The following is a 23,221-nucleotide window of genomic DNA, read 5'->3' on the forward strand; positions in this document are numbered from 1 at the left end:
TTCATTGTTAATAAATTTATATGAACCCAAATCTAAAACATCTATTATCTATATGCATATAAGTATACATTAAATAAATTCGGGTTCCTCATAAAATACTATTTTTAAATATTTAAAACTCAATTTGTTTTAAATTAGGCACGTAAGCTGATTTTAAAACCTATTGAGAAAAGTTTTTTATTCATCTTAGAACCATAATCAAAAGAAATTTTTAAGTGCCAATTCATTTTTATTTAAACCACCTTCTGGCTCACCGTGTTATATGATGTCTAGTTTCATTTGCCGTTTTTGAAAATATAAATATGGCGCCTGAAATAAAAAAATACAAACAAAAAAAAAAATATAATTTTTGTTGTAGAAACTTCAAAAATTATTTAAATTATTCAGACAAGCCATATTAACCATCATGTGCCTGAGTTTATATTTTGACAAACTGGGTCCGAGAGACCCAGCTATACTTAAGTTCCATAAAAAACAAGATTTAATAGCAGGATATGCAATATTTTAATTCTAAATTATAATTGTAATATTTTGTAAATATATAATTGCAAAAAAAATATTTAATCTTTTAACACTCTAAGGTACATAAATAGCCCACAAAAAGTCGCGTCGTGACATATATATATCTTTTTGAACAGGGAAAATTTGAGTATACAGTACAAAAAAAGTAATTAATTTAATTTAACTATTACTGGGTATTCTTAGGTTTTTTGGGTCACTAATTACAAATCCGACGTCAGATTTGGAAAATTCAAAATGGCGGATCCAATACGGTAGACGATTTTTCAAAAATTATACATATTTGCTTGCAAATTGTTACTCGGGGCTTTTCGGGGTCGCTGCTGGCGAATTTAAAGTCAGTTTTTCAAAATTCAAAATGTCGGATCCAAAATGGCACCCAAACTTTAATTTGATCAAATTTTCCTGAAACATTTTACATGTGAGTTTTTGAGATCGCTAAATACGAATTTCAAGTTGGTTTTTGAAAATTCAAAATATCGGATCCAAAATGGCACTCAAAAATATAAAAATTTGATCAGATTTGCCTGAAACTTTTTACATGAGGTTTTTTTTTTTTTTTTTTTTTTTTGGTGTCTCATATATATTTTTTAAATTGAAAATTCTAATTATTTTACACAGTTAATTTATAAGTATATCAAATTGATAAAAAAAAAAAATTATTAAATTAATATAAAAATTTTGTATTAATTCAATATTTTCAAATTAACTGTGTATTAATAAATAATTAAATACTGAACAAAAAAATTTTTTTATTTTAATTTCTCAAATTTAAAAATTAAAGACAGGAAATAAATCTTAAAGCTGACTTTAATAATATCAAGACAATGTTCAACTGCGGAACATTGCTATTAAATTTTAACGCAATTTTTTTTCTGCCCTGTCACACGTATATCACTTCATCTTTTAAATATAGTGTGGACTAACGAGCGCAGTGACAGTAGTCGTTTAACTATATAGACGCCCCATTCAGCCTTATGTAATTCACTTCGACGCTTTCGTCGACGTTGACGAACGACTTCCAGCAGGCGGCTTCGTTCTCCGAAACGCAATACCATTGTGACAAAACTGTAAATTGAATATCGACCAGTTAGCACGGTAGGTATATACATATATATACGGTTTTCTGTGCCGTGTCGCTGGCCATTAAGGGCGTTACTTCACTTTTCGCGATCGTTCTATTTTCAAGTTACAACTTTTCAGCTCTTCTGATATATACTTGTGTATTAAAAGTCGACAATGTGTTTCTCAATTACTGACTTTAACTTAAAAATTAATTAGTAATTTGATATCACATACATTCGAGAGAGTGGAAAAAATTACGGTAAATAGAAAATAATTGATTTAATATACATGAACCATACATTAAATCTACTTTGATGTTAGACTAAAACTTCTTTAACCTTTATTTGAAGATGTATTAGGTATTAAACCTATATCAAAATTTACTTGCAATATCTACCTTGAATATAGTTTGTTTCTGAGTTAAAACTATTTCTACCATTCTTGGAAATACTTTGATATTACATAAGGCCTACTGTGAATCATCCTTAAAGCTACTCACACTTTATTTTGACTCTACATTAAATCTTTTTTTAACTTTATATTGACTCTTATATAACTCTTTTCACCTTTACATTGACTCTATTTTAACTCTATTTTATCTCTACATTGACTCTACATTGACTCTACATTGACTCTACATGGACTCTACATTGACTCTACACTGGCTCTACATCAACTTAACGTGAACTCTATATTGATTCTATGTTAATTCTACATTGACTCTACATTAATTCTATATTGTCTTTACATTGAATCTACATTCGTTCTACATCAACTTTACATTAATTGTCTACTGATTCTACATTGACTCGACATTGATCCTACATTCTATAATGGAAATTGCATTGCGTAAAATCAACAAAGTTGCCTTAAAAATGTTGCATCTCAAAATAAGACACCGTTTCTGCCTTCAAATAAGACTTCCTTTTTACTGTGTATATTGATTCTACATCAGTTCTACATCTACTTTACATTAACTCTATATTGATTCTCTATTAATTCTACATTAACTCTACGTTGATTCTACATTAGCACTACCTCAACTTTACATTAAGTCTACATTAACACTACATTGGCTTTATCACCGGGGATTATAGTCCTCTACCTTAGGTCCCAGATGCCCAAAGACTTCGGTCTTCTTTCTCTTTTAGAGCATGAGCAATTGACTCTATATTGGCTCTACAATGACTCAACATTAGCTCTACATTTATTTTATACTAACTTTATAATGATTCTATATAATAAATTCTACATTAATGCTACATTGCCTTTACATTAATTTTATATTGAATCTACATTGATCCTACATTGATTCTACATTAATTCGATATTGATTCAGACTATTTTGACTCTACATTGACTTTACATTGGCTCTACTTTGACTTTATTAACATCAGGAGTATAGTCCTTAAGGACTCAGATATCCCAGTCGGTCTAGACGACTCAGTGCAATTCTGACTCTACAATAGCTCTACATCAACTTTATATTAATTGTATATTGATTCTATATTAATTCTACATTTACTCTACATTGCCTCTACATTGGCTCTACATCAACTTTACGTTAACTCTATATTAATTCTACATTAACTCTACATTGATCTTACATTGATTCTACATTAATGCTATATTGACCCTACATTGGTTCTACATTGACTATACACTGACTCTATATTAACTCTACATTGACTCTGGTTTGACTCTACATTCTGCTTTGGTTCTACTTTAACCGTACATTAAACCTACTTGGTCCTTATCTTAAACTTACTTTGATCCTTTTTGACCCTTTATTGACTCTACATTTAAGGTATTAATCTCAATCTAAAACCTACTTTGTCTTTAGTGTAAACTTTCTTTTACCTTCCCATTTTTTCATTTTAAAAAAATTTCCATTTAAAATCAATATCCCTTTTTTCTCTTTCTTTAAAAAAGAAAAGCTAGTATCTCACGGTGCGCCAGAAGGAGGTTTAAATAAAAATGAGTTGGCACTTAAAAATTCTTTTTGATTATGGTTCTTAAATAAATAAAAACCATTTAGGTTTTAAAATCAGCTTACGTGCCCAATTTAAAACAAATTGAGTTTTAAATATTTAAAAATACTGTTTTATGAGGAACCAGAATTTATTTAATGTATACTTATATGCGTATAGATAATAGATGTTTTAGATTTGGGTTCATATAAATTTATTAACATTGAAGTTATTTTCTTGTTTTGTTTTTATATTTATGCATTAAGAGTGTCGAACGGTATCTGAAATTCTTTAGCAAGAAGAGAGTTTTAATTATTATCGCTCTCAACGTGAAATAGTATTGATTTTAAAATACTTTTTTCTCGAAACACGAACACTTTTAACAAAATCAGCCAAAATCCTCATCTTATAAATTTCCTAAATCCAAAAGACGGTACAAATCCATAGAAAAACATGGTTGCAAAACAAAAAGTAGAAAAGTAATCTAATAACAGCTGCGACTTTGTGCGCCCTGCATGCTGGTGCCATCTGACGGCGACAGGAGGTAATGAACCCCTCATTATATTACTTTTCGTTTTGTAATCGTGTTTTTGTATGGATTCGCATAATCTTTCGGATTTAGGAAATTTATATAAGATAAGAATCTCTAGCTGCTTTTGTAAAAAAGTGTCCGTCTTTCAAGAAGAAAGTATTTTAAAATCAATGTTTATCATTTTCACGTTTAGTGCCGTTTTTATAGAGCGATAATTAAAGGTCTCTTCTTGCCAAAAAAATTTCAGAGACCATTCAACTCTCTTAAATAAATTTTGTCACTCTTAAAATCGTTCTTTTAACATTATAATTTAATTTTTTAAAATCGGATACAAACACTACAGCAATATAATTATTTATATGTAAAATTAAAAATAAGTAATTATTTTATCATTTATTACAGTATTCATTACATTAAATAAATTCTGATTCCCCATAAAATTACTGTTTTTTATATAAAAACTAATTTTTTTTTAAATCGGGCACGTAAATTGATTTTAAAAACTATTGAGAAATGTTTGTTATTCATCTAAGAATCATAATCAAAAAGAATTTTCAAGTGCAAATTCATTTTTTTTAAATCACCTTGTGGCGCACGGTGATCTAGTCCATTGTCGTGGTTTTGCGAATTCGTGTGGAATCTATGGCACTTTAGAGAAAGGCAAAAAAGGGGATAAATTATTTTTTTCCTTTTTTTTTTTCTAAAGTGCCAAACCATTTCGAAATCTTTTTTCACGGTTGTTTAAACAGCTTCCACAGTTTGTCTTCTCGCGCTCACGATGAGCGCGAAATAAAAAGCTCATTATGTTAAGGGGTGGGGGGGGGCCGTCGAAATAAACCGCCCTCGTATATTACACCATTCACAGGGCCACATAAAGCCGCAAAGTATCCGTAACGAATTTAATATTAAAGCATAAAGCGCGCTGTTACATCTTATTTTTATGAACTCAGCAAATAGAATTTCTAAAATCAATATAGACTGCGGAAACCATTTTTCAAGTCAAAATTTATGCTTTGTAATCATATATATATATAGTAAATGATGTTCGTTCATAAAAAAGAAATAGGAAACGAATTATCTTAATTTAATAATGACATGAGCAAAAATTCATAAGTGTATATACTGCACAAAATTGTACTAATACATTCGTAAACATTATTTTTAAGTGGTACAGTTTGGTAATATAATATACTGTATATGCGAGCAAATGTTTCTCATATTTATACTGCTAATTAGTAGTATATTTGTACAAAAGTTTTCATTCAACTATAAACACTGGAATTAATAATACCTACATATTAAATTATTAATTTTGATTAAATAATTTTAGAATATTTATATTAGGGGATTGTATAGTAATGAGTGGACCAATTCCTATAGTTTTTTTATGCATACAATAAATCTGTGCCTAAAAATATTTATTGTAATAGGTGCGTTAGAAAAAAAAAATTTTTTATATTTGCTACAAAATCGTTTGATTGGTCAATTTTCGTTGTCGTAACCAAATTTTGGTTGGCTGAAACAAAATTGTAGAGTTCTCAACCAAAAACATTTGGTTAAGCCAATAAAATTATTTGATTGAATATTTTTCCATCCAAAATTTGGGTACGACAACCAAAATAATTTGATTAACACAACAAAATAGTTTGGTCTGAAAACCCAAATGATCGTTTTTTGTCATAACCAAAATTTGGTTACGACAACCAAATAGTTTTAAATACCAAAAAAAAAAAATTTTTGCTCGCCCAACCAAATTTTGGTTGCTGAAATGAAATATTTTTCTCAGTTATGTAATTTAATTCATTCACTATAATTTATAGTGATAATTACATAATTAATTTCGAGTTAAAGTAAATAATTATAGATTAGAAAATTAATCCCTGTATAATATAATAATTATTATTTAAATTAATTTAGTGTATGTACATACCGTGCAAATTCTTGGTGTCTGTCCATGGACTTTGCTGCTATTCAGAGATGACGCTTGAGATAATTTCGTAGTGTCTTGATGATTTCTCGACAATGTTGAACTCGTCAATGTGAAATTGGAATTTGACACCTGATTCGAGAGAGGAACACTTACTGGGATTTCTGGTCGTAAAAACCAATTTGGCCACTGTAACAAAAAACATAAAGTGTTTATTAATTAAAAATTGAATTTTTTTTTTATTTGAATATATTTTTTTTAATATTATCTTTTAAAAAAAAATTAATAGACATCTGTCTTTTACAGATAGAAAATTATTAATCTGTATATACGCATGTAATACATTCTCTTTAATTGAGTAAATTTAATTTTTATATTAATTTAATAATTTTCATATATAACATGTATGCGTACAAATATATATATGCAGAATATTGCTAGGAGTAAGGGATCATTATTATATTGGAATTATTTATGGAATTCGATATCAGACCAATATTATTTTCCATATTAATTATCCAAATCCAATCATAAAATACCGACAAAGGATCACGTGCACACAAAATGTACCTCTGTATAGAAAGAAACCCGCACCCTTCAAAATGGCTGCGAAATATAGATTTAGACTTTTTTTTCATGACATTTACATTTATTTATTAAAAGTGTGAATTTTTGTTAATTAATTTTCGAATTTATAAATACTAAAATATTAATTAGAAAATTTTAAATAATTATTATTATTATTATAAAAAATTACATGCGAGGAAAATTCTGGGATGAATGTACAGAAATTATTAACATATAGGTACACGGTGTTTTTTAAACCGATTTAATCTAAATGTTCTGGCACCTGGGATTTTCTTCTTGATTTCAATTATAGATCATAAATACATCATTTTTTTAATAAAAACGAAAATCTTTTGTGGAGACATTTTTGAAAAAAGTCGATTTGAAAATTTAAAATGACAAAAATTCAACAACTACAATTAATAATTTACTGGAAAAAGGAAAAAAATAATATAATGACATGTTAATTACGTCCTGCCGCCGTCAGATGGCAGAAGCGTGCAGAGAGCACAAAGTCGCAGCTGTTATTTATTACTTTTCTAATTATCGTGTTTTTCTTATGAAATTAGGTATAATTTTTTAAGAGTATCGAACGGTCTTTGAAATTCCTGAACGTAAAAATGATAAACATTGATTTTAAAATACTTTTTTCTTGAAACAAGGAAACTTTTTACAAAATCGGCCAAAATTCAAAGGATCCTTATCTTATAAATTTCCTAAATCTCTGCAAATCCATACAAAAAACGCCATTGAAAAACGAAAATTAGAAAAGTAATACATAACAGCTGCTATTTTGTGCTCTCTGCATGCTTCTGCCATCTGACGGCGGCAGGACGTAATTAACATGTCATTATATTATTTTTTTCCTTTTTTTTTTGGAAATTATTAATTGTAGAGGAAATTGGTAAAAACAAAACGACCGCGGCTATCATAAATGAATAAATTTTCATTTCTTTTTTTAAATATACTAAAAAAAATAATTTTCTTGTACATCTTATTAAATAATTTATTCAAATTTTACTTTATGAAAATGAAAATAAACATTCGGTATTATAATCATTATAAATTACAATTTAACTTTATACACATTTGCCGGTGGTCTGCTTATGGTAACGGGGGAATAATATTTGCCTGTTTCTCATGACATGAACGACCGTCCTGTTATTGAATATATATATACATATATGTATATCAACGTATGGCAACTGAAGAAAATTACAGAAATTTATTGAGATACATATGTTTATAATGTATAGAATCGCGGTTTATTATTGTGGCGAGACGTTAATTCTATAGCAAAAAGTGACAAGAGACACTTGCCAGACTCACATCTTCGACATTTTCACTTTTGGTATCTCTAATGCTGATATATATTAAATTTTCACATATATTTTTCTTGAAATTACAAGATCTTTCAAATTTACAAAAACAGGAAATTGAACTAATTTATATAGATACACATACACATATCTTCGTCAAACAAATATTTATACCTGAGAATTGAAAGTGTTTTTGCGTGTGATTTTATAAAAAGAATTTTTGGGTGAATATATATATATATATATATATATTTTTTTTAAGAACATTGCGACATAGTTACTATTTTTTCAGAGCATATTTCAGAAGATCTATATTTAAAATGTTTTCTTTTACGATTATAGTTTATAGTTTAATGCAGATTCGTAGAAGCTTGTCATATAAGTTAAACTTGTACCAAATGTCCCGTGTTGGACTGACGACAAAAAAAAAAATTATACACTTTCCGGAGAAAAGGGACATTATGGTAAAGAAATTTTAGGTTTTGTTCAGTGATAGTTTTACCTTGATAAAGAATTTCTAATTAATTAGGTAAAATTAAAAACAGTTTTTTTGCTTTATATTTATTTCTTAATTTAATTTTTCAAAAAGTAAAATTTCTTGTATTACAATTTTATTATTTTCTTAATTCAAATTAGATTAACTTTTTATTATCAAAAAAAAAACTGTTATTACACTTTGATGATTTCGGATTAATTAAATCAAGTTTGTAAATATAATAGAAATGCGTCACACTTACGTGAACTAAGAAAAAGTATAGTAGAGAAAAGTCCCACGTTCTAGCTAATGAAACTGGCTATGCGCAACTCTTTTCACAGATGGCGCCACTAAACGCCCGCGTAAATTTGAAATTAACTTGAGCTTCTAAGAAAAACTCTCTAATGTTGACAGTTTTTTTTTTCATAATTACAATTCATTATAATTACAAATCTAACTGTATACTAAATTAAATTTTCGTACATACGTTTAAGCAGAAAAAAAAATCTTTGTAAATACATATATATTCTATGAGGAGATGTTATATAATGAATAAAATGATTTGAAGAGTGTTATTCATATCAAAAGGTCTTTAAGTTTTGCCTGATGAAGGTCAATGTGAACAAAATTTTTTTTTCTGTATAACGGAACGGTGACAATAGACCACACACACGCTACTACCAGCTTCCCTTCTTCTTAGGGTCAAGACTTGATCATCTATCTTATATACATTAAAGCGAGACTTATATTCAAGCCATGACACTAATGTTTCACTCTTTTTTTTTGTCGCACATTTTTTTTACGCATTACTTCATTCGATCCATAACAGTTTCAAAATGAGAATTATGTTTCAACATTTAAAAAGAGCAATAAAATCCCACATTTTATTTATTAGATATACAATGATTTAAAATATAAACGTTTTTATTTTTAAGATACAATAAATGTATTTTTAAATAAAAATATAAGACTTTGCAACAGAATATGAACTGAATGGTGTACCTCGCGATATTCACATGAAATGGTAATAATAATTTTTCAATATAATCGATAACAATCGCTGCTTATGGCTTGTTTGACGGAAGGCCCCTCGGCAGTGAGTTAAGCTCAGATCGATCGTAAGATGTATAATTAACATTAATTACATACTGATAAACGGGAGGTGGGGCGCGACACGAAAACCACTCACCCCCGGCGTACAATTAGAGTTTTTTTTTTTTTTTCTCTGTTCCCCACTGCGATTGATCGATAGATCGCTGTCGTTCGCACCTCTGACCTTTTCATTACCTTCGCAATTAGTGTAATCGTAAGCACGATGCGTGGCACGCAGTAGAGGATATATAAATTGTTCCTTCATATATAAGTAAAAGTATAGCAAAGAATTAAAAAAAAATCATATCGCTCGTTTTATTTCATTTTTTAAATAATTTACTTGATTTCAGAAATTATCGTGTGTTCATTTTTTAATGATATATAAACATTATTAAGTTTAATGTATAATAAATATCATATAACTATATATGGAAAAGAACTTGTAAGCCTATAATTGGAGTAAAACAAAAGAATTTAAAGTAATCGTTCTTTGGGCTCAAATAGATGACTTTGGCATGGTAATAAACTTTTCCTACTAATTCAACACATATGAGTTATATATGTATATAAATGTTTGTACGTTTCATATATGCAAATTCAAATTCCAAGAAACAATTTAGCCAGACCGTATTTGACGAGAGTTGATTTTACACGAGTGTTTAGGTCTATTTTCTATGCGTGAAGCAATTTCAGGAGTAATTTTCAAATGCTGAGTTAAAGGAGGCTTAATGTTATAAGGATCTTAATGTATATAATATATATATAGTTTAGGAGTGACCTTATACTGACAACGTTAGGGATTAACTGGGAAATTATTGAACGTTAAACTACTTTATTTATATCACAACGGTTTTCATAAACCACAATCTGTTTCTCGATAAGTCGATCCAATCCAGGTCATCATTTTATCACCTATTTTGACTGTCAAGTTTCCTGTTCCTTTTCTACTTTTCCCGAATTCTCGGAATTTGTATCCTTACAATTTTTGTTTGTTATTATACTTGGAATCGATTATGTAAATCCATTTCCACTTAAGCTTTTTCCAATTTCCATTTCCATTTCTACTTCATTTTCCACTTCAACTTTTTCCAATTTACATTTTTATTTCAATTTCAACTTCTACCTTTTTTTATTTCCACATTTTCCAATTTGTATTCCCTATTCTATTTTCGCTTCCACTGTTTCTAATATCCACTATCACTTCCATTCCCATTTTCTCCAATTTCCATTCCAACTTCCATTTCCACTGCCACTTTTTTCATTTTGCATTTCCATTTCCACTTTCTCCAATTTTCACTCTCATTTCCTCTTTTTAAATTCCATTCCCACTTTCTCCAATTTTCACTCTCATTTCCTCTTTTTAAATTCCATTCCCACTTCCATTTTCATATTCTCAAATTTGTAATTCTATTCCCACTTTCATTTTTTCTATTTTCCTTTTCCACTTCAATTTCTACTTTTTCCAATTTCCAATCTCACTTACTCCATTTCTGATTTTCACTCCTATTTTTCTTTTTCCTTTTTTACAATTTCCACTTCGACTTTTCTACTTTCCACTTCCACTTTTTTAAAAATTCGATTCCCATTTCCACATTCTCCAATTTGTAATTCTATTCCACACATCTATTCTAATTTCCTCTCCCACTTCCATTTCCGGTTCCACTTTTTCCAATTTTCACTAACTCTTACAATTTATAATTACACTTTTTCTAACTTCCATTTCCCTTTCCTTTCCGCTTTTTAAACATTCCTTTCCTTCTTCCACATTCTCCAATTTGCAATTCTTTTCCTATTTCTATTTCCATTTCCACTTATTCTAATTTTCTTTCACACTTCCATTTCCAGTTCCACTTTTTCTAATTTTCACCAACTCTTTAATTTCCAATTCCACTTTTTCCAATTTTCACCAACACTTTAATTTCAACTTTTTGAAAATTCCATTCGTATTTCCACTTTCTCTTTTTTTTTAATTTCCGCTTCTATTTCCCTTTTCACTTTTTCCAAATTTTCATTTCCATTTTCACCAATATCTATACTCACTTCCATTTCCGGTTCCAGTTTTGTCAATTTTCACTAACACTTTAATTTCCAATTCCACTTTTTCCAACTTCCATTTCCCTTTCCTTTTTTCTTTTTGAAAATTACATTCGTATTTCCACATTCTCCAATTTGTAATTCTTCTCCCATTTCCATTTCCATTTCCACTTATTCTAATTTCCTTTTGTACTTTTTTAATTTACAATTCCACTTCTTTCCTTTCTTTTTTCCACTCCCATTTTCCTATTTACTAATTTAAATTTTCCATTTCGACTTTTTTAATTTCCACTTGCACGTTTTCCAATTTTCTTTTAAATTTCTGGATGGATTAAAGTGGAAACAAGAAATGGTAGAAGTGGAAATGAAAGTAGGAATGAAAGTATTGATTGAATATAAAAAAGTCAAATTTGAAATAAAAGTAAGAGTAGAAATTAGAATTAGTAGAAATGGAAATGAGAGTGTGGAAAAGAAAAAAATTAGAACTGGAAATAGGTATAGATATTTGTAAAAATGAAAATGAAAATTTGAAAAAAGTGGAAAGAGAAATGGAAGCGAAAATTAGAAAAAGAGGAAGTGGAAATGGAAGTAGGAATGTAATTTAGAAAAAGTGGAAGTTTAAATAAAAGTGTGAATGAGAATTGGAAAAGTGGAAAAAAGAAAAAGTGGAAATGGAAATGTAAAAAAATTAAAAAACGTAGAAACGGGAACGAATGTTAGAAAAAGTGAAAATGGAAATGTCAAAAATAAGAAAATGTAGAAGCGGGAAATGATATTGGAAAAAGTAGAAATGGAAATGGAAATGAGATAAAGTGGAAGTGGGCATGAAATTGGAAATGATAATTGATGAAAGTGGAAACAAGAAAAGGAGGAAGTGGAAGTAGGAATAAAAATTAGAAAAAGTGAAAAAGGAAGTGGGAATAAAGATTGGAAATAGGGGAAATGGAAATTAGAAAACGTGTGAAAGGAAATGATAATTGGAAAAAGTAGGAATACAGTATTGATTTAATAGAAAAAAGTCAAATTGTAAATAAAAGTAAGAGTAGAAATTAGAAAAAGTAGAAATGGAAATGAGAGTGGAAAATAAAAAAATTGGAACTGAAAATAGGTGTAGATATTGGTAAAAATAGAAATTTAAATTTGGAAAAAGTGGAAAGAAAAATGGAAGCGGAAACTAAAAAATTAGGAAGTGGAAATAAAAGCTGTAATGTAAAGTGGAAAAAGTGGAATTTCAAAAAGAAGTGGAAATGAAAATTAGAAAAGTGGAAACAAGAAAAGGTGAAAGAGGAAATGGTAATAGGAATTGAAATTGTAGAAAGTGGAAATAGGAGTGGAAATTAGAAAAGTGGAAATGAAAATTGGAAAGTGTAAGTAGAAATGGAAGTGGATATTAGAAAAATTGGAAGTTAAAATGGAAGTGAAATTGAAAATTAGAAATAGTAGAAGTATAAATGAAAATTGAAATAGTGGACGTGGAAATGGATTTACATAATCGACCTCCTGATTCTTTCTTAATAAAACTCAAATGACTATATGATAATATTTATGAAAAAAACTTCCTGATTTCATCATTATACCTATAATATATACCACAATTTCACAAATGTCATTATTAATAACTTCACCATTATTGTAAAGGAATTAATTGTAAATTTATTTAAATGAATGATAATAGATAAATTGTTCTAAGGGAAAGCCATGTTTTTATAATGTTATTTTGCCATGGACTTTCGTGGGAACATGCGGGAAAATAGTTTCTTAGTTGGTGGGACCTCTTTATATATATATATTGCATTCGCGCCATGACGTGCCACTCCGTGTTTCAAGCGCGCCGTCAAAGCAGAGGGTGATAATTATGCATTTTACCAAACATCACACTTACATCGAGCAATTTTGCGACAGGCATCAATTTACCGGCGACACGCTACCACATGTACTTTTTACCACGATTGTTCAACATACATGTATATACACTGAAATCGCAGGTTTGTGTTCGATCTGCGAGTTTAAATTCCTCATCGTATATCCTTCGACCTTTGTGATATATTCAATAGCATATATAAGAATTTAAATGGGTTCATAAATAAATCCCACATCTTTCAATCATTTTATATATATATATATATATATATACAGGGTGATTCAGAATAAGTGTCCCCCACTATATGTACGGAAAGTTTGTTGGATTGTGGAAAAAATGTATAATTTACTTTTTTGATTGACCCAATAGATTTTAAATGGGATGAAATTAAAAATTTAACTTTTTGGTCCAATGAGAGAGCCGCCATTTCGCGGCCGGATGTGTTGACGATAAAAAAATAATAGCTGAAAAAAAATTTCATAACTTCTCCTGAAGCCAACTTCGCATGCGAAAGTTTGTATGTAATGTCAAAACAAACTCGCGTGTCAGTTTGAAATGTAAACAACACATTTAATAACCTAATTAAATGTGTAGTTTTTTGAAAAATTATTCTGTGCCTAAATTAAAAAAAAATCTTTTACTGATATTTATGAAGTGTGAAAAATTGATCAACAAAAAAAGTAAGTACAAAATTATTAATATGATTTAAAGAAAAAAAAATTTAAAGATAAATAGGGTTAACTTGTTTACATTTTTTTCCGTTTGAAAATATTTTTTGATATTAAATTATTTTCGTAATTTTTTGAAAAGTAATAAATGAACTAATATTTTATAATTAAGAATTGATTCTGGAATCAATTTCTGAATTGATTTCAAATCAATTTATTTTCGATTAAAAAATTTTTCTTAATTATTATTATCTGTAAAAAAAATTTATTTCAAAAAAAAAAAAATTAATGGGTAAAAAATTCAATAAAAAAAAATTTTGCAGGTTTTTCGATCATTAAAAAAAAACGAAAAAAGATAATTTTTTCCCTCTTTTTCATGAAATTTCAATTTTTGAAAAAAACGACCGTCATAACCTGCCATCTGGTGTCTGTTTTCATTAAACAACACAAATTATATTATCTTCTTTTAAAGAAAATTTGACAATATTTTAATTTTTTCAGGAAATATAATAAATTCTTTCATTTTATTCAATTAAAAGAAATTGATTCTGGAATCAACCTTGGGGTTGATTTCAGAATCAATTTTTTTTTGGATCGAAAAATTTTTCGTTCCTTAAATATCATCTGCTCGAAAATAACCAATACAAGGTCTAATGGACAAGTGGATAGTGCACTCAACTGCTAACCCGAAAATCGTGGGTTCGATTCCTCGTCGCTTCAAATTTTTTTTTTTTCTAAAATTATTATCTGTAAAAAATGTCTTTGAAAAATAAAATTTTTCTTAGTATGAAATTAAGTAGATAAAATTTTTTTATAGTTTTTGATTTTCCAAATAAACGAAAAAAACCTAAAAATTTTTTTTTCTCTACATCATGAATTTTCAATTTTTTAAAAAAACGACCGTCATAACCTGCCATCTGGTGTCTGTTTTCATAAAACAACACAAATTATATTATCTTTTTTTAAAAAAAATTTGACAATATTTTAATTTTTTCAGGAAATCTAATAAATTCTTTCATTTTATTCAATTAAAAAAAAATTGATTCTGGAATCAACCTTTGGGTTGATTTCAGAATCAATTTTTTTTTTGGAACGAAAAATTTTTCGTTCCTTAAATATCATCTGCTCGAAAATAACCAATACAAGGTCTAATAGACAAGTGGATAGTGCACTCAACTGCTAACCCAAAAATCGTGGGTTCGATTCCTCGTCGCTTAAAATTTTTTTTTTTTTTTAAATTATTATCTGTAAAAAATGTCTTTAAAAAATAAAATTTTTCTTAGTATGAAATTAAGTAGATAAAATTTTTTATAGTTTTTGATTTTCCAAATAAACGAAAAAAACCTAAAAATTTTTTTTTCTCTACATCATGAAATTTCAATTTTTGAAAAAACGACCGTCATAACCGCCCATCTGGTGTCCGTTTTCATTAAACAACACAAATTATATTATATTTTTTTAAAGAAAATATAACAATATCTTAATATTTTAATTTTTTCTAGAAATCTAATAAATTCTTTCATTTTTTTTGGATCAAAAAATTTTTCGTTTCTTAAATATCATCTGCTTGAAAATAACTAATGCAAAGTGTAATGGACAAGTGGATAGTGCACTCAATTGCTAACCCGAAAATCGAGGGTTCGATTCCTAGTCGTTTCAAATTTTTTTTTTCTAAAATATCTATCTGTAAAAAATGTCTTTAAAAAATAAAATTTTTCTTAGTATGAAATTAAGTAGATAAAATAATTTTTTTTGCTATAGTTCGCAATCTTCCCGCCCGGGTTCAAATCTTAAAATTGGAAATTTTTTTTTCTATAGTTGGCAAGCCTATTTTGTAATGACTTTTTTTTACACATAATAATTTTAGAAAAAAAAAAATTTGAAGCGACGAGGAATCGAACCCACAATTTTCGGGTTAGCAGTTGAGTGCACTATCCACTTGTCCATTAGACTTTGTAATGACGAGACCCATCAACGATGGCATATCATTTATTATATTATTGTGTTTAAGGTCTTATAAGTGGATTTATGCCTTACTCTTTGTAAACTAATATCTGTAAATTCAAAATAAAACTACTTTTTCAAACCAAAAAAAAATCCATTAGACCTTGTATTGGTTATTTTCGAGCAGATGATATTTAAGGAAAGAAAAATTTTTCGATCCAAAAAAAAATTGATTCTGAAATCAACCCCAAGGTTGATTCCAGAATCAATTTCTTTTAATTGAATAAAATGAAAGAATTTATTATATTTCCTGAAAAAATTAAAATATTGTCAAATTTTCATTAAAAAAAGATAATATAATTTGTGTTGTTTAATGAAAACAGACACCAGATGGCAGGTTATGACGGTCGTTTTTTTAAAAAATTGAAAATTCATGATGTAGAGAAAAAAAAATTTTTAGGTTTTTTTCGTTTATTTGGAAAATCAAAAACTATAAAAAAATTTAATCTACTTAATTTCATACTAAGAAAAATTTTATTTTTTAAAGACATTTTTTACAGATAATAATTTTAGAAAAAAAAAAATTTGAAGCGACGAGGAATCGAACCCACGATTTTCGGGTTAGCAGTTGAGTGCACTATCCACTTGTCCATTAGACCTTGTGTTGGTTATATTCGAGCAGATGATATTCAAGGAACGAAAAATTTTTCGACCCAAAAAAAAATTGATTCTGAAATCAACCCCAAGGTTGATTCCAGAATCAATTTCTTTTAATTGAATAAAATGAAAGAATTTATTAGATTTCCTGAAAAAATTAAAATATTGTCAAATTTTCTTTAAAAAAAGATAATATAATTTGTGTTGTTTAATGAAAACAGACACCAGATGGCACCCCATTTTACATTTAGTATTATTAATTATAATTATTTTTTTATTATTTATTAATAATTATTATTATTTAATAATAATTATTTTTTATAAATTACTAATATTTTTTTATTATTTATTAATAATATTAAGTCTTTTTTGTACAGGAGAAGCATATTTAAGTAATTTAAAAATAATAAAAATATAAAATTGAAATATGTGCGAAAATAAAATTTTTCTTAATAAATTTAAATTAATCTATCTTCGATATCTCGCAATTTTTATTATCAAAATTCGATTGTTTGTTCATTTGTTTTTTATACGTTACTAACTTCCCATAATTTAGTGTCATTTCTAAAGTGCGGCTGCTTATTTATTTTCTCTTTTATTCTTCTTTTTATATTATTTAATTGTAAAATTGTTTATTATTATTGTTTGTTTAGTTTATTGTTGTTCGTTATTTTATAGTGTTTACAATTTTATATGTTTCTTGTTGTTCGTTATTTTATGGTTTTTTAAAATTTTATATGTTTAATTTTTATATTTTTTAAAAATGCCGCAAAACGAGTATACGGCTGCGGACTATACCGATATGATAATTTTTTACGGAAGGGCAAATAATGATTGCCAACAAGCCGCAGTGTTATTTCGGGAGTTCCATCCAAATCGAGAGTTTTATCCAAATCGAAAAACAATAAACAGATTAGTAGCAAGAGCGCGAGAAAACGGCAATTTAATGCCAAATCACAAAACTTCGGGACGGCCCAGAAATGTAAGAACTCCGCAAAACGAGGAGCGCATAATTCAATTTGCGGAAGAGAACCCTGAGGAGGGAATAAGGAACATGGCAGCCAGATTAGATCTGTCGTATGGTACAGTGCAAAGAACTCTTAAAGCTGAAAAATACCATGCATACAGGTATCAAAAAGTGCAAAATTTACTTCCGCGCGATTTTGAACAACGCTTGCAGTTTTGTCGGTGGGTCGTGCGTTCTTGTGAAAGAGATAGAACATTCCTGAGACGCGTCATTTTTACGGACGAATCGCATTTTCGAAGAAGCGATATGTGGAACACCCACAATTTCCATTTTTGGGCTGATGAAAACCCTCATCTGACAACACCAAGAAGTTTTCAACAGCGCATTTCAGTCAACGTTTGGGCTGCAATGATTGGAAATCGCTTGGTAAAAAAATATTATTTTAACATAACCTCAATTATCAAAATTTTTATTCACGAAAAGAGTTCGAATCATTTCTCAAGGCTTGATTCAAACTTGAAGTCATGGCTTCAGGAATGATCAATGCTCGAGTCCAGATTCAGACATTGGATCATTTCTCAAGGCTTGATTCAAACTTGGAGTCAGAGCTTCAGGAATGATCAATCATCGAGTCCAGATTCAGTCTTTAAGTCATTTCTCAAGCCTTGATTCAACCTTTGAGTCATGGCTTCAGGAATGATCAATGATCAAGTCCAGATTCAGACATTGGATCATTTCTCAAGGCTTGATTCAAACTTGGAGTCAGAGCTTCAGGAATGATCAATCATCGAGTCCAGATTCAGTCTTTAAGTCATTTCTCAAGCCTTGATTCAACCTTTGAGTCATGGCTTCAGGAATGATCAATGCTTGAGTCCAGATTCAGACATTGGATCATTTCTCAAGCCTTGATTCAACCTTTGAGTCATAGCTTCAGGAATGATCAATGATCAAGTCCACATTCAGACTTTGGATCATTTCTCAAGGCTTAATTCAAACTTGGAGTCAGAGCTTCAGGAATGATCAATAATCAAGTCCAGATTCAGACTTGAAGTCATTTCTCGAGCCTTTAGTCAACCTTGGAGTCGTGGCATCAGGAATGATCAATGCTTGAGTCCAGATTCAGACTTTGGATCATTTCTCAAGGCTTGATTCAAACTTGGAGTCAGAGCTTCAGGAATGATAAATCATCGAGTCCAGATTCAGTCTTTAAGTCATTTCTCAAGCCTTGATTCAACCTTTCAGTCATGGCTTCAAGAATGATCAATGATCAAGTCCAGATTCAGACTTTGGATCATTTCTCAAGGCTTAATTCAAACTTGGAGTCAGAGCTTCAGGAATGATCAATAATCAAGTCCAGATTCAGACTTGAAGTCATTTCTCGAGCCTTTAGTCAACCTTGGAGTCGTGGCATCAGGAATGATCAATGCTTGAGTCCAGATTCAGACATTGGATCATTTCTCAAGGCTTGATTCAAACTTGGAATCAGAGCTTCAGGAATAATCAATGCTCGAGACCAGATTCAGACTTTAAGTCATTTCTCAAGGCTTGATTCAAACTTGAAGTCATGGCTTCAGGAATGATCAATGCTCGAGTCCAGATTCAGACTTTGGATCATGTCTCAAGGCTTGATTCAAACTTGGAGTCAGAGCTTCAGGAATGATCAATGATCGAGTCCAGATTCAGAGTTTGGATCATTTCTCTAGGCTTGATTTAAACTTAAAGTCATGGCTTTAGGAATGATCAATGCCCGAGTCCAGATTCAGACATTGGATCATTTCTTAAGGCTTGATTCAAACTTGGAGTCAGAGCTTCAGGAATGATCAATGATCAAGTCCAGATTCAGACATTGGATCATTTCTTAAGGCTTGATTCAAACTTGGAGTCAGAGCTTCAGGAATGATCAATGATCAAGTCCAGATTCAGACATTGGATCATTTCTCAAGGCTTGATTCAAACTTGGAGTCAGAGCTTCAGGAATGATCAATCATCGAGTCCAGATTCAGTCTTTAAGTCATTTCTCAAGCCTTGATTCAACCTTTGAGTCATGGCTTCAGGAATGATCAATGCTTGAGTCCAGATTCAGATATTGGATCATTTCTCAAGCCTTGATTCAACCTTTGAGTCATGGCTTCAGGAATGATCAATGATCAAGTCCACATTCAGACTTTGGATCATTTCTAAAGCCTTGATTCAATCTTTGAGTCATGGCTTCAGGAATGATCAATGATCGAGTCCAGATTCAGACTTGATGTCATTTCTCGAGCCTTGATTCAACCTTTGAGTCATGGCTTCAGGAATGATCAATGCTTGAGTCCAGATTTAGACTTTGGATTATTTCACAAGGCTTGATTCAACCTTGAAGTCATGGCTTCAGGAATGATCAATGCTCGAGTCCAGATTCAGACTTTAGATCATTTCTCAAGGCTTGATTCAAACTTGGAGTCAGAGCTTCAGGAATGATCAATGATCGAGTCCAGATACAGACTTTAAGTCATTTCGCAAGCCTTGATTCAACCTTGGAGTCATGGCTTCAGGAATGATCAATGATCAAGTCCAGATTCAGACTTTGGATCATTTCTCAAGCCTTGATTCAATCTTTGAGTCATGGCTTCAGGAATGATCAATGATCGAGTCCAGATTCAGACTTGAAGTCATTTCTCGAGCCTTGATTCAACCTTTGAGTCATGGCTTCAGGAATGATCAATGATTGAGTTTAGATTCAGGCTTTAGATTATTTCTCAAGGCTTGATTCAAACTTGGAGTCAGAGCTTCAGGAATGATCAATGATCGAGTCCAGATTCAGAGTTTGGATCATTTCTCTAGGCTTGATTTAAACTTTAAGTCATGGCTTTAGGAATGATCAATGCCCGAGTCCAGATTCAGACATTGGATCATTTCTCAAGGCTTGATTCAAACTTGGAGTCAGAGCTTCAGGAATGATCAATGATCAAGTCCAGATTCAGACATTAGATCATTTCTCAAGGCTTGATTCAAACTTGGAGTCAGAGCTTCAGGAATGATCAATGATCAAGTCTAGATTCAGACTTGAAGTCATTTCTCAAGCCTTTAGTCAACCTTGGAGTCGTGGCATCAGGAATGATCAATGCTTGAGTCCTGATTCAGACTTTGGATCATTTCTCAAGGCTTAATTCAAACTTGGAGTCAGAGCTTCAGGAATGATCAATAATCAAGTCCAGATTCAGACTTGAAGTCATTTCTCGAGCCTTTAGTCAACCTTGGAGTCGTGGCATCAGGAATGATCAATGCTTGAGTCCAGATTCAGACATTGGATCATTTCTCAAGGCTTGATTCAAACTTGGAATCAGAGCTTCAGGAATAATCAATGCTCGAGACCAGATTCAGACTTTAAGTCATTTCTCAAGGCTTGATTCAAACTTGAAGTCATGGCTTCAGGAATGATCAATGCTCGAGTCCAGATTCAGACTTTGGATCATGTCTCAAGGCTTGATTCAAACTTGGAGTCAGAGCTTCAGGAATGATCAATGATCGAGTCCAGATTCAGAGTTTGGATCATTTCTCTAGGCTTGATTTAAACTTTAAGTCATGGCTTTAGGAATGATCAATGCCCGAGTCCAGATTCAGACATTGGATCATTTCTCAAGGCTTGATTCAAACTTGGAGTCAGAGCTTCAGGAATGATCAATGATCAAGTCCAGATTCAGACATTAGATCATATCTCAAGGCTTGATTCAAACTTGGAGTCAGAGCTTCAGGAATGATCAATGATCAAGTCTAGATTCAGACTTGAAGTCATTTCTCAAGCCTTTAGTCAACCTTGGAGTCGTGGCATCAGGAATGATCAATGCTTGAGTCCTGATTCAGATTTTGGATCATTTCGCAAGTCTTAATTAAAACTTAAAGACAGAGCTTAAGTAATGATCAATAATCGAGTCCAGATTCAGACTTTAGATCATTTCTCAAGGCTTGATTCAAACTTGGAGTCAGAGCTTCAGGAATGATCAATGATTGAGTGCAGATTCAGACTTTAAGTCATTTCTCAAGCCTTGATTCAATCTTTGAGAAATGGCTTCAGGAATGATCAATGATCGAGTCCAGATTCAGATATTGGACCATTTCTCAAGCCTTGATTCAACCTTTGGGTCATGGCTTCAGGAATGATCAATGATTGAGTTTAGATTCAGGCTTTAGATTATTTCTCAAGGCTTGATTCAAACTTGGAGTCAGAGCTTTAGGAATGATCAATGATCGAGTCCAGATATAGACTTTAAGTCATTTCGCAAGCCTTGATTCAACCTTGGAGTCATGACTTCAGGAATGATCAATGCTTGAGTCCTGATTCAGATTTTTGATCATTTCTCAAGTCTTAATTCAAACTTAAAGACAGAGCTTAAGTAATGATCAATAATCGAGTCCAGATTCTGACTTTAAGTCATTTCTTAAGGCGTGATTCAAACTTGGAGTCAGAGCTTTAGGAATGATCGATGATCGAGTCCAGATTCAGACTTTAAGTCCTTTCTCAAGCCTTGATTCAACCTTGGAGTCATGACTTCAGGAATTATCAATGCTCGAGTCTAGATTTAGACTTTTAATCAATGCTCAATGCTTGATACAAACTAGAAATCACGGCTTTAGGAATGATCAATGCTCGAGTCTAGATTCAAACTTTTGCTCAAGGCTCAAGGCTCCATTCAAACTAGGAATCATGGCTTCAGGAGTGATTATTGCTCGAGTCCAGATTCAGACATTGGATCATTTCTCAAGGCTTGATTCAAACTTGGAATCAGAGCTTCAGGAATGATCAATGCTTGAGTCCAGATTCAGACTTTGGATCATTTCACAAGGCTTGATTCAAACTTGAAGTCAGAGCTTTAGGAATGATCAATGACTGAGTCTAGATTCAGACTATAAGTCATTTCTCAAGTCTTGATTTAACCTTGGAGTCGTGGCATCAGGAATGATCAATGCTTGAGTCCAGATTCAGACATTGGATCATTTCTCAAGGCTTGATTCAAACTTGGAATCAGAGCTTCAGGAATAATCAATGCTCGAGACCAGATTCAGACTTTAAGTCATTTCTCAAGGCTTGATTCAAACTTGAAGTCATGGCTTCAGGAATGATCAATGCTCGAGTCCAGATTCAGACTTTGGATCATTTCTCAAGGCTTGATTCAAACTTGGAGTCAGAGCTTCAGGAATAATCAATGCTCTAGACCAGATTCAGATTTGAAGTCATTTCGCAAGGCTTGATTAAAACTTGAAGTCATGGCTTCAGGAATGATCACTGCTTGAGTCCAGATTCAGACTTTGGATCATTTCACAAGGCTTGATTCAAACTTGAAGTCAGAGCTTCAGAAATGATCAATGATTGAGTCCAGATTCAGAGTTTGGATCATTTCTCTAGGCTTGATTTAAACTTAAAGTCATGGCTTTAGGAATGATCAATGCCCGAGTCCAGATTCAAACATTAGATCATTTCTCAAGGCTAGATTCAAACTTGGTGTCAGAGCTTCAGGAATGATCAATGATCAAGTCCAGATTCAGACATTGGATCATTTCTCAAGGCTTGATTCAAACTTGGAGTCAGAGCTTCAGGAATGATCAATTATCAAGTCCAGATTCAGACTTGAAGTCATTTCTCAAGC

At 30.7% G+C, this 23,221-nt stretch overlaps 1 protein-coding gene across 3 annotated transcripts in view; it reads right to left on the bottom strand.

Moving 5' to 3' along the window:
- Positions 1-23,221, bottom strand: part of LOC127283956 (zinc finger protein basonuclin-1-like) — a 528,269-nt gene that overhangs the window by 414,114 nt on the left and 90,934 nt on the right. For all 3 annotated transcript variants that reach the window (XM_051309164.1, XM_051309163.1, XM_051309165.1), the window contains exon 2: positions 6,017-6,202. In XM_051309164.1, coding sequence (XP_051165121.1) covers positions 6,017-6,202 — 186 coding nt within the window. The remainder of the gene's footprint in view (positions 1-6,016; positions 6,203-23,221) is intronic.

This window comes from Leptopilina boulardi, unplaced genomic scaffold (assembly GCF_019393585.1).
Source record: "Leptopilina boulardi isolate dan_hultmark-lab unplaced genomic scaffold, ZJU_Lbou_2.1 LbouV2_316, whole genome shotgun sequence".
NCBI lineage: Eukaryota > Metazoa > Arthropoda > Insecta > Hymenoptera > Figitidae > Leptopilina > Leptopilina boulardi.